Source organism: Urocitellus parryii, chromosome 8 (assembly GCF_045843805.1).
Source record: "Urocitellus parryii isolate mUroPar1 chromosome 8, mUroPar1.hap1, whole genome shotgun sequence".
NCBI lineage: Eukaryota > Metazoa > Chordata > Mammalia > Rodentia > Sciuridae > Urocitellus > Urocitellus parryii.
Genome location: NC_135538.1, coordinates 114,868,584 through 114,881,798, shown reverse-complemented (window position 1 = coordinate 114,881,798; position 13,215 = coordinate 114,868,584). Strand labels below are relative to the sequence as shown.

The 13,215-nt window shown below is 39.5% G+C and overlaps 1 protein-coding gene across 2 annotated transcripts in view; it reads right to left on the bottom strand.

Annotated features, from left to right (window-relative positions):
- Positions 1–1,815: 1,815 nt before the first annotated feature.
- Positions 1,816–13,215, bottom strand: part of Fkbp5 (FKBP prolyl isomerase 5) — a 111,254-nt gene continuing 99,854 nt past the window's right edge. For both annotated transcript variants that reach the window (XM_026383654.2, XM_026383653.2), the window contains exons 9-11: positions 7,461–7,646; positions 5,188–5,427; positions 1,816–4,514 (exon numbers count right to left, since the gene is read on the bottom strand). In XM_026383654.2, the coding sequence (XP_026239439.2) occupies positions 4,407–4,514; positions 5,188–5,427; positions 7,461–7,646 (534 nt within the window). In that variant the 3' untranslated portion in view covers positions 1,816–4,406. The remainder of the gene's footprint in view (positions 4,515–5,187; positions 5,428–7,460; positions 7,647–13,215) is intronic.

Here is a 13,215-nt window from a genome sequence, read left to right as displayed (position 1 = left end):
AAATGACCTGCCATACCCTGGTCATCATTAAGTGGCACAGTACCGAGCGCTTAAGTTCTTACTACTCACCACCATGCCTGGCTCCTAAGACTCTTTTTCCCAGAGAAATCTCTTACTACTTGCCCCTGAATTTAAGAAAAAGTGAGTTCCCTCCAAGAATGAACATTTAACTGCCTGCTTAAAATTTGCAGAGAGCAGAGGAAAACTTTGTCTCTTTTTGCTCTTCCCAGGTTCCAAGGTGGTGGGTGATAGGATCAAAAGAGCAAAGGGTCTAAAGATAAGCACCCACACACCCATGTTCTGTAACTCAACACAGATCCTGCTCTAAGAAGCAGGGAAGATGTCTCTTCTTAACACACGGCTGAGTTCCTCACTTCAGCTTTATTCCAAAGTAGAATGGGGCTTCTGGCTTTGCTTCACTCCATGTCCACCAAATGCCTGTGAATTCTGAGAGTGCCATAGACATATAAACCCTGACCATATAAAGGACAGGTGATCTGACTGTGGGCTGCTTGCATCACTACTTCAGGTCCCAGGTCAACCTCCCTTTTCTTGGGTAGAGGGGCTCTACCACTGAGCTACATCCCCAGCCCTCCATGTTTTATTCTGAAATAAAATAAAGGGTCTTGCTAAATTCCCGAGGCTGGCCTCGAATTTGTGATCCTCCTGCTGCAGTTTCCTGAGTCACTGGGATTACAGAAGCGCATCACTGTGCTGTGCCTGGCCTACCCTTTCTTGATTCCCTCATTCCAAGACAAATACTCTCTTGGGCTATGCTCAAGTTGTCCCATTGGCAGTTACCTGCAATAGGATGCTATCAAAGATCTTTTTAGGAACTATATTCTGTGATGTCCCTTTCTTGCAGAATATTATTAAGGTTACATATATAGGTTATCAGCAATTCTAGACTGACAGAGAATTTGTGCAAATAGCTGTGTCCACATTGTTTCTCTTCTCTTTATTTTTGGTACCCTGGATCAAACTCAGGGGTGCTTAACCCCTGAGCCACATCCCTGTCCCTTTTTAAAGTTTTGAACAGGGTCTTACTAACTTACCTATGACCTCACTAAATTGCCGAGGTTGGCCTTGGATTTACAATCCTCCTGTCTCAGCCTCTGGAGCTAATCTGCTGAGATTACAAGTGTGCGCCACCATGCCTGGCTCTTTATATCTTTCTTCCACTTCCCACAGAAGTCTATCAGACCTGCAAGGATAAAAAACATGAAGGGAAGCTCTGAGGGCCTCCTGAGCCTTTTCAAGTCAGGATATTGACTAATGGTTCAATTTCAATGCATTCTGTCACCAATGTTGGTGACAATCTTAAGAAAATACAGGGTCTAATAATGTACCACCCTAAAAGGGAGTTCAAAGTGCTAAGGTGGCCAAGAAACTTTGGTCAAAACTCTTCACTTACTCCTCATGCTTTGGAGGTTGTGTACGGGCTGCTTCTGAATAACTTTGGTCACAAATTTAGAGAGGAAACTTGCTCTGGCTCATGCTGAAGATCTTAGTATGGATTATTTGCATAGGGAACAAATCATGCAGATAAAGGAAATTGTTTCATTATCAAATAATTTGACATCAACTGGGAGGAGTATAATACAAATCTGGAGATAAGGCAAATAATTCAAGAGAGAATAAAGGGTGCCTGGAGCCTGCCTTGGCCTTGAAGTTCCTACTGCTACCCCAGCACCACACCACCTTCTGCAGGAGTACACCACCAGCTCTTTAAGCCTTCAGAGTATGTAAGGATGAGTACCCAACACAATTTGCTACTTGAGAAAGGAAAAACATGCTCAACAGAGACCACCCTAGTATGTTTCACATATTTATTAAAGGTCACAATTAAATTTCATTTTTCCAAATGGAACCTACTGTAAAAATCAGTTAAAAGGTGGAATAGCCAATAGTTAATGGAAAAAAAAACTGTTATTTTTCCAATTACTTGGTTCATTTTAACAAGGATGCATTATTTCACTGCCTTCAGTCCAATGTTATTTCAGGTGAGAGGACACAGCAATATTGTCTCTGAAGTCTCGTTTCTTCAAGTTGGCCCCCACCATAGTTTCCAACCAGAGTTTTCCCTGAAGACTAAGTAAAACTAAGAACAATGGGAAACATTTTTAAAAATTTATTTAAGGAACACAAAAGTGCATCTAAGTAATTTTTAAAATACTTTTATTTTATTTATTGTATGTGGTGCTAAGAATTGAACCCAGGGCCTTGCATGTGCTAGGCAAGCACTCTACCACTGAGCCACAAACCCAGCCCTCTAAGTAATTTTTTAAAAAGCCAATTTTAAAAATTCATCCTATGCAGCCTCACCATTCCAGATACAGTCTGAAAGGTGATTGATTCCAAGACATCTTCTGGTTTCTACACACTTTAAGGTTACTGAGTTTGATACAAGAATACGTGAAGTCTCACACAGCCCCTTGTCATCTAATTGGAACTATCTGTGCCCCACCTCTCTCTCCACACACTGGCCAGTTCCCCTGCTGGCACACAGCACAATGGGGACACAGCTGGCTGGGGTCATCTGAGTTTTGGAGTAGTTTTCTTATTTGTTACCTATAAAAAGCTAGGCTCAAATTTTAGTCTTGGCCTCATTAATTTCATGCTCTAGTCAACAGAGCTACAAATATTAAGCAGTTAAGCAAATACACAAAATTGACTTTTGCTTTTCATATTTCCTAGGTAAGACTGGGGCTTTTAAAAGAAATATTACATAAAAAAAGACAAAAGCCTAAATGAGGAATTAGAGGGGTTTTACTTACTATTAAAAGCAAAACCTCACAATTTATTTCTATTTGTTTCAGGGAAAATAAAAGAAAATGACCTGATTTTTTAGGTCTTAAGGTCCTAACCTAATAATGAAAGTGTTAAAACCAGCATAAAAAGAATAACTAATTCAAAATGTAACTAACAGCCAGTGTTCTTTAAGATTTAAGGAAGTGAGATGTTCTAGATTTAGGCAAATGATTCTTTAGGTTGCCAAATGCATTCCCATGAGTGTTTATTTATTTACCCAAAAGAACTAAAATGCTACTACATGTATATATTTGTCTTAAGACTTGCTCTAATTTAATGCCCAAGTACTGGAGATTTAGGCTAGATGTACCTCTTAGTGGGAAGCTGTTCAACTCTTTTACAGCTTACACCAGAAGGAAGAAGCTACCAGTGCAGGAGGATAGAAGCATCTGCCTGGTGAACCTGCCAGTAAAACCCTTAATGTAGAAGAGCAACAACTACTTATTTTTTTCAACCCCATAATTTTTTTTTTTTAAATTAAGGTACTAAGTAGTAAAAAGTCAACTTTTTTTTTTTTTGCATAATAGGAGTGTAAAGTTTCATAAGCCAGTATACATATGTTTATGAGCAATTAAAAAAAAAGACAAAAAAGCTGCATTATACTGAATGGATATGTAAAAAAATCCACTCCAGGTCAAGCTATTACAAGTATTAAATTCTTAATGGCAAGGCTTTGAAAGGGAACAGAAGCTGAATGTTAGTAATGCTGCAGAAAGTAAGGTGTACTAACAATGTTTCCTCAAAGGAATGGGGAGGGAAAAAAAAGCACAATTTTGATGGCTTTTTTCACATTTCAGCATCTCAAAAACTTCATCCAAAACAGGGAAAGCAAATCCAGAAGCTTCTGTCTGCTCATTATCATTGATGAAGGGTGTTGTGGGAATGAATGACAAAATGACTCGCCCAGGGCAGGCTGGGTGTGGCAGAAAGCCACACTCACATGAGGCTGGCAGAGGAAGGAGCTTGGGAAGCTGCAAAGTCAGCAAAGCTCATAGCCTCCCAGGTTCTTGCTCTCAAGTATGTGATGCTGCTCTAGAACTGAAGGATTCCAGACCTCTTGCCTTTGGGTTCTGTTGGTTACAAATGCAATAGGTTGTATTTGCAGCACTTTAGTCATTTAAAAAAAAAAAAAAAAAAAAAAAAAAAACCAGCTCACCCTCCTTCCCTCGACCTACCCACCTATAGGAAAGGAGAAATTGATTAAGCATATTTAAAAAGGTTTCTGCAGTGCTATTAAAATTCAAATGTAAAATCTAACAGCCCCAAATCATTAGGATTATCTTCAGGGACCCTGTGATGGATATGAAGGTTGACAAACTGAAACGAGATGGACTCAGCTGTTGGCTCAATCTCTTGGCGACAACAGCCTTTCTGTTCTGTTCTACCTGGAGTGGTCCCACGCCACCCACTCAATGACCCACTGGGCAGCAGCAGGGTGGTTGTTTTGGGGGAAGCTACTGGTTTTGCCATTTGCTTCCAGAATCACATAGACTATAACAAACTTTACACTAAACACTGTTTAGTCCTGAGCTGGGTAAAAGCCCAATGAGGAGGGGCTGAGTTCATTAGGACTCTCTTCCCTCCTTGGCGTGGCGTCATACATGGCCTTCAGTTTTTTCTTCTTCCATTGCTTGATTTTCTGTTCCTTTTTCATTGGTGACGCCCTCTAAAGTCTTCTTGTTTATTGCTTTACTGGCCTCTTCCTGAGGAAGAAGTAAGAAATCATGAGGGTTAGAGAATAAAGAAATGTAAATTTCTGGCTCCTCTGGACTGCTCACCAGGTCCACAGTAAGAGTGTATTATAATGACTTTATTTAGTTGCCCAGTTGAGTAAGTCAGGGTTCTGCTACCAACAGCTGGAGTTGGAGCTTTCCCTTTTCTTTCACTGAGTAGGCTGCTGCAGGTAGCAGTTCTTGATAATTTAGCTCATGTGGTGGTGGTGGGGCTGGGGAGCGGAAGATGAAATTAAGAGAATAACTATGGTGTAGGGGAGGCAAACCTCTCTCCCAATAGATCTATAATAACCATTTCCTCTGAACATTGGAAGTCTCAGCAAGGAAGTGTTACTTGGGGGAAAAAAAACCTGATGGGTTTTTAGTATGTCTCAAGGGAATTTATTTTCCTCATTTCTTGCATGAAATGAGGGTATGGATATGCCAAGAACCTCACAATCATTGCCTTTGGTGAGCGGAATAGTCCTCCTTGCCTCTGGATACAAACCAGCCTCAGATCAGAATGGAAGTAATTTCTCCTCTCCGTGTGCTTCCCAGGTAGGCTATCTGAACCTGTCCCTTACACTTAAGCTTCTTAGAAGAAAATCCAAAGGGGCAAGGTCAGTTCTTGATGTACTTGAAGGCAAGTGGGTTCTGCACACACCTTTGCATCCTGCTCTGCAAACTTCTTGAACATGTTGGCGTATATCCTACGGTCCCGCTCGTTGTGCTCCTTTGCTTTTTTCTGACACATGGAGATCTGCAGTCTTGCAGCCTTGTTCTGGGGATTTACTTCCAACACTTTCTCAAAATCACCCTTTGCTGACTCAAACTCATTCATAAGCAGCTGGGCTTCACCCCTCCTGTATAAGCCTTTCTCATTGGTACTGTCAAGTCCAAGGGCCTAGAAACAGATGGTCTATATTTTAGAATGGATGAATGTAACCCTTCTTACTTGTGGGGATTTTAAGAAGAAGAAATTCAATAAATAGCTTACTAAAGCCCTCTGATCAAGGGAAATGGAAAAGGTATACTGAAAAAATGGAGCTCAAGACAATTATAGAATGATCAAATTAATATACTACTCAAATTAATTTCTGTATTTAATGTAATTTCTAGAATTATCCCAAGGACATTTGGGAAGAGGCCCTGGAAAAGTTAATTTTAAGGTCATTAGAATATATGAATGTCCAAGAAGGGCTGAAAAACTTTTGGGGAAAAAAGAAAATAAAAATGACTTATCTGACAAGCAGAAAGGATATACTATAAAACTACTGAAATTAAAAATTTGGGGCAGGCCATGCTGGGCGCAGTGGCACATGCCTGTAATTCCAGCGGATTGGGAGGCTGAGGCACTAAGCAATTTAGTGAGACTCTGTCTCTAAATAAAATAAAAAATAGGGCTGGAGATGTGGCTCAGTGGTTGAGTGACCCGAGTTCAATTCCCAGTACCAAAAAAAAAAAAAAAAAAAAAGTTTGGTTATTAGTACATGGACAAAGTGTTCAGTGAAACATAACAAAGCATTTAAAAAACAGATTCATTTAAAAATGATATATATCAATGAGGAAAGGATTAACTTTATAATGAGTGGGGGTGGGACAGTGGCCACCTACATAGAAAAGAATTAAATACTTACCTTACATCATGAACCCCCAAATTAATCCCAGAACAATTATATTTACATACAAAAAACCCACATAAAAATGAGCTACTTTTATAATGTTAAGGTGGGGAAGACTATCTCCCTAGAAAGGAAATGATAGATTTGATTGTGTAAGTATTAAAACTTTATAAAACTATAATTAACAAAATTATAAGACAAGTGAGAACAAAGCGTTAACAGTGTTACTCAGTGATACTACTCAATTGCTTCAATCAAGATTGCTTCAAAGGGGCTAGGGGCTGGGGATGTGGCTCAAGCAGTAACGCGCTCACCTGGCATGTTCGGGGCCCTGGGTTCGATCCTCAGCACCACATAAAAAAAATAAAATGTTGGGGCTGGGGATGTGGCTCAAGCAGTAGCGCGCTTGCCTGGCATGGGTGTGGCCTGGGTTTGATCCTCAGCACCACATACAAACAAAGATGTTGTGTCTGCCGAAAACTAAAATGTAAATAAAATATTAAAAAAAAAAAAGATTGCTTCAGAAAATCTAGTCAAAAGACATGAATGGTGGGCTGGGGTTGTGGCTCAGCGGTAGAGCGCTCGCCTAGGGTGTGCGAGACCCTGGGTTTGATCCTCAGTACCACATGAAAAAATAAATAAAATTAAAGGTATTGACAACTAAAAAAAAAAAAAAATGAATGGGCAACTCCCAGAAGAAATACAAATGGCCAATAAATAAAATTTTTGTTGCCACTAATATTGACAAAAAACAATTATGCAAAGAGAAGCTGTATAATTTATATCAAAAACCTGGAAATCTTCCAAAGGGGATTGGTTAAATAAACTATGATGGACATACAACATATCTTTAAAAGATCCATTTTTGATATTAAAAATAATAAGGGAGAGCTCTATGATGGACTAACTAAATATAGAAAGATGTTTTTGTTTCATAAAACTATGTCTCAATCTGAAGTATGTCATGCTAAGTGAAATAAGCCAATTCCCAAACACTAAAGGTTCAAATCTTCTCTTTGATATGCAGATGCTAACTCACAATAAGGGGGGTGGGTAGAGAATGATAGTTAGAATAATAGAATAATAGATAATAATAATAATAATTAGAATAATAGTTTGGAATAGACAAAGGAGAATGAAGGGAAGGGAGGGGGAATGGGAATAGGAAAGATAGTAGAAGAAATCAGGTATTGCTATCCTATGTGCATACATAATTATATGACCAATGTTATTCTACATCTTCTTTCAGAAGACCATGTACAGACACAGAGAAAAAGAACTGGACTATCTAAAGTCCATCTCACAGACACCTTACCTTGTCACAGCACTCCACAACTTTGGCGTATTCTCTAAGTTTCAGGTAGCACATAGCCAGGTTCAGAAATGCAGCGAGCAGAAATGACTCAGAAGCTTTTGATTCCTTTTCTGATAGACCGTATTCCATCTCTAACCAGGATACTATCTTTCCATACTGAATCACTGCTTGCATGTACTTGCCTCCCTAAGAGAAAAAAGCAAGTGATTACTTGTATTTCATTCTGGAGAGGATACAAAGGAGGTGTGAGCACAATCCTGCCTCAGAGAGCCAAACCCTCGCAGCAGAACCACTTACACCTGAACCCTGGTCTTCTTTTCTTAGGTACCTTCCCACTCCTGTGGAAGCCCAGCAACCTTCAAGGTGGCCCAGACACGGCACTAGCACGATGCAGTGCTGTTTTCCTGGTATTTGATCCATCCTGTCAGAAGATGGCATCCCAGTTTCTGGGTTATATTCTTTGGTGCTAATATTCATCAGTCTTTCAAAGGACAGTGAGCGGTTTAGTTTACTGAAAGGGAAATTACTTTTCCATTTTCTCCTGACATTTTGCAGTGCATAGTAAATACTGCAATATGGTAAGTACTGGTCCAAACACAGCAAATCTAAGCTACTTAAACCAGACATTATTGTAAATACTCAATGCTGTCACCTGTAGTGCCAAAGCAGTTCTTTACATTTACATTACAACATATATGTAAATGGATGGGTCAAGTCCTAGTAAAATTTTACTAATACAGGAAATGGTCAGAGCTGGCCCATAGCTGGCTCTAGTTGTTGCTGGCAATGGGCCTATAGGCTAGCAGCCTCCAGTATAAATAACTATAAAACAACATAGGTGTCAACTATGTGAGAAAAATCTCCTACTAATTTTTGCTCTTATTTGATAAGAATTCTAATAACTGTAAATAATCAAAACAAAAGAGTGGAAAAATACATATGTATATTCTCTATGCAAGAAACTGAGGGTATGAGTCAGTGGGTGTGAGATTGTGCTTACTGTCACTGTAAGACAAATGAAATGGAATGCTAGCTGGTAAATACACAAATGAAAATCAGTATAGGTAAGGGCTCTCCTTTTGCAGGAGATGATTATAAGCTTGGAAACAGATGAGGGCTGGGGATGTGGCTCAAGCGGTAGCGCGCTCGCCTGGCATGCGTGCAGCCCGGGTTCGATCCTCAGCACCACATACCAACAAAGATGTTGTGTCCGCCGAGAACCAAAAATTAAATGTTAAAAATTCTCTCTCTCTCTCTCTCCTCTCTCACTCTCTCTTTAAAAACAACAACAACAACAACAACAACAAAAAAAAACAGATGATATATCCTATCAGATGTTGGAAGAGCAGCCAGATTCATTAGGACATTAAATCCAATGAACAGTGTGAAGACTTTCACCAGGACCCACCACACTTTAAAGCAGCAAGTTGTCTCTCCCCATATGTACTCTAACCTTCAACTAAAGACTAAGAAGAGGAAAATGACAAAGCAGGTCTAAGAGAATGTTCCTGTTATAAAGGACTTCAAGTGTGTGGCATAAGAAAGGAGCTCACCTTAGAAAGGAACGCTTGATGTTGATTTTCTGGTGATGATGATGAGGTAGACCAGTTCCACCTGAGGGGCCTGGGTCTGAATGGGGACTCTGCTACATTCCACAAACACCTCCCACTAGTCACTTATTTAGAAAAGGAAAAACTCAGAGCTCATCAGTTTTACTGTAAGATGACCATGCAAAAGGATGCTGAGATACTAGGCAGGAGAAGGGCACAGAAATCAGTCTGTTATTCTCTCTGCTGTGATGCAGTTTATTTATATGAATAAAATATTTATATGAAACCAAATTTTTTTCATGGTAAGTGCTGAAGTTCTTGATATGAAATTACACCTGATATGGACTAAACTGTGTTTCCCACTCCAAGTTCACAGTGTGATGGTGTTTGGAGATGGGGACTCTGGGAAATAATTAGGCTTGAAGAGGTCTTGAGGGTGGGGCCCCCCAGAATGGGATTAGTGCCCTCTGAAGAAGAGACAGAATTCACATCCTCCCTCTTCCCACCCATACACAGGTGAGGAAAGGCTATGCGAAGACACAGCAAGGAGGAGGTCATTAGCAATCCAAGAAAGGGCCCTCACCACTGACCCTGGCGGCACCTTGATCTTGGGCTCCCAGTCTCCACAACTGGGAGAAGTAAATTTCTGTTGTTTAGCCATCTAAGCTATGCTATTTTGTTATGGCAATCAAGTTAAGACAATATTTATCTTTTGTCATAGCCTTAGGCCTCCTACTTTTTTGGGCAATACAAACACAATAATATGAATGAGAATAAAGCTCTCACTAGTCTCAGTGATTGGCTTTTTTTTTTTTTTTTCTTTTCTTTTCTGGCACAGCCTTTTCTCTTGCTGGGTTATGAGCTCTTTGAGGACAGGCAGCATGTGTCCTATCTTTTTTGGAATATCCAGAGTTTAGCACAAAAAGGCCCTTTATAAAGGTTTACTGAGTATACTTTAAAGTCAAAGAAATATAACTGAAAAACTTTTTCTATCATTGGGAGCAAAAATGGTGGTATGAGTAGAAAAGAAAGCTGTCATTTCATCCAGGTTAGTGAGGCTAGACATTTCCTTGTCATGCCTGGTTTCTTCTTCCTCCTTCATCTTTACTATACTTACTAACTTTTTGATTATTTCCTAATATATTATTATAGGAAAGAAAGCCAAGAAGGACAAACACATCAATCTTATCACTTCAATAGGTTCTGAATCATCAGAATGGTGGAAGTTATGGTTTCTATAAAAACAAACAATACTTTTTTTTTTTTTTAAAGAGAGAGTGAGAGAATTTTTTAATATTTATTTTTTAGTTCTTGGCGGACTCAACATCTTTGTATGTGGTGCTGAGGATCAAACCCGGGCTGCACGCATGCCAGGCGAGCGAGCTACTGCTTGAGCCACATCCCCAGCCCCAAACAATACTTTTTTAAAAAAAATCTTTTTAACTGGCAGCCATTATGAAGTCGAACAACAATAAGTGCTGGCGAGGTTGTGGGGAAAAGGGTACACTTGTACATTGTTGGTGGGACTGCAAATTGGTGCAGCCAATTTGGAAAGCGGTATGGAGATTTCTTGGAAAGCTGGGAATGGAACCACCATTTGACCCAGCCATTCCCCTTCTCGGTCTATTCCCTAAAGACCTAAAAAGAGCATGCTACAGGGACACTGCTACATCGATGTTCATAGCAGCACAATTCACAATAGCAAGACTGTGGAATCAACCTAGATGCCCTTCAATAGACGAATGGATAAAAAAAATGTGGCATTTATACACAATGGAGTATTACTCTGCAGTAAAAAATGACAAAATCATAGAATTTGGTGGGAAATGGATGGCATTAGAGCAGATTATGCTAAGCGAAGCTAGCCAAGCCCTAAAAAACAAATGCCAAATGTCTCCTTTGATATAAGGAGAGTAACTAAGAACAGACTAGGGAAGAGGAGCACGAGAAGAAGACCAACATTAAACAAGGATGAGAGGTGGGAGGGAAAGGGAGAGAGAAGGGAAATTGCATGGAAATGGAAGGAGACCCTCAGGGTTATACAAAATTACATACAAGAGGAAGTGAGGGGAAAGGGAAAAACAGTACAAGGGGGAGGAATGAATTACAGTAGTGGGGGTAGAGAGAGAAGAGGGGAGGGGAGGGGAGGGGAGGGGGGATAGTAGAGGATAGGAAAGGCAGCAGAATACAACAGACATGAGTTTATCAATATGTAAAGCAATGAAGTGTAACTGATGTGATTCTGCAAGCTGTATACGGGGTAAAATGGGAGCTCATAACCCGCTTGAATCAAAATGTGAAATATGATATATCAAGAACTATGTAATGTTTTGAACAACCAACATTAAAAAAATAAATTAAAAAAAATCTTTTTAGTCAGATAATAGAGTTCTTACTAGTTCCTTTACATTTAGAGCTTTTAAAGTTTTTGGAACCTCTTTCATATATTCAACTTCTAATTAGTCTAGTCTTTGTTTTACAGAATTCCTCCTCCCAAGGTACTATAATATGGTTCTTCACTGGGGGTGATTTTTGCCTCCCTCCCCCCTTTTACATCTGCGGATGTCTGGAGATATATTAGTTGTCACAACTTCATGGTGGGGGGGATGCCTTTGGCATTGAGTGGGCAGAGGCCAGAGAGGATGTTCAACATCCTAGAATGTACAGGACAGCCCCTGCCCCAAAGAAAGGTTTTGGGGTTGGAATTATCCAACCCAAAGTATCAACAGTGATGAGGTTTAAAAATCCTGCACTAATTGGGGCTGGGGTTTTGGCTCAGAGGTAGATCACTTGCCTAGCACATGTGGGACCCTGGGTTCAATCCTCAGCACTGCATATAAATCAATAAAATAAAGGTACTGTGTCCAACTACTATATATATATATATAAAATTAAATCTTGCACTAAGAGTTAAGGAGACAAACTCAGTAAGGGTGGTCAAAAGCTAGCAGAGTTTTGTTTGCCTGAAAAAGGTTCACAAGTTGAATAGTGATCCTTTATTAGTTTGCTTTAGAAATGCTTTCTTCTCAAGGCTCACAAGAGGGCGCAAGAACCCCATGTCACTGCAATGTCCTCAAACTTCTTACTCTGCCACCAAGTTAGAAAAATACTAAGCAGGTAAGACAGTTAATGCTCTTTCTTGTCCAACAGTTACTGTCATCTATGAGAACAAAATCATGTTTGTTGAACTGGCTTGCATGATGTCTGGCAAAATCATGTTATCTATGCTTAATAATTATTTTCAGAGCCAAATGAAGAGCCCTCCCCTTTTTCTTTTCATTACTGTTCACAGGTTGAAATGAGATTCTACAATATAATTAGCACGATCATTCCCATTTAAAAGCTGGAAACAGTTCAACCCTACTAAGTTATAAACCAACTGTTTCCAGCTTTTAAATGGGAATGATTTACCCTCTAAGTTATAAACCAAACTGACAGGTCAATGGAAACAGAGCTCCAATGTGCAGAGGGCATGAAATTCAGAGCCCATCTCTGCTCAAACCCACACATCTGATCTCTGCATGTACACAAAACATGCCAAGTTGAATACCCTGGTAAGATGAGACCCAGGAGGGCAGTATGGCAGACTGAAACCTGCCCTGAAACTTGAAAAGGAAAGGGATTGTATACAGGAAACTATCTACCAACAATTTTGAAGCCTTACAACTAAAACTAGAGTCACTACTGGGATCTTTACCTATAATTAAGAAGGTGCCTTCAGGGAAGTTTCTAGTGGTACAAAATGTTCAGAGACATTCTGGGAGAAAAGTCTTAGGTCAGTGGTTTTGAATCTTTCATTAATGTTTCCCTAATGGACTAATGTTTTGAAAGATCTTGTCTATCAAAGTGCATGTTAAAAGTAATATGTTCCATATGTGTGACTGCTGATCCAGATTTTATCCAAAGATCAGTAATTTTAAGAAGGTTCATAATATTATGAAACATAAATATATATACAGTTGTAGTTGTGATGCTCCCAAGCAGCAGATTTAAATAATCATACAGATACTTAAGTACTGCTTTCTACTACTGATCATGAATTTTAGCCATCCCCTATATATATTCAGGTTAAAGTTATATGACACATGACTTCATGACATCATTTTATTACCAAAAATGTTGTTCCAAGTTATCTGTCATCAGCAACCAATTAGAGCTTCTGATTACTATGCTTAGTAATATATTACTAAGCTGTTTACTATGCT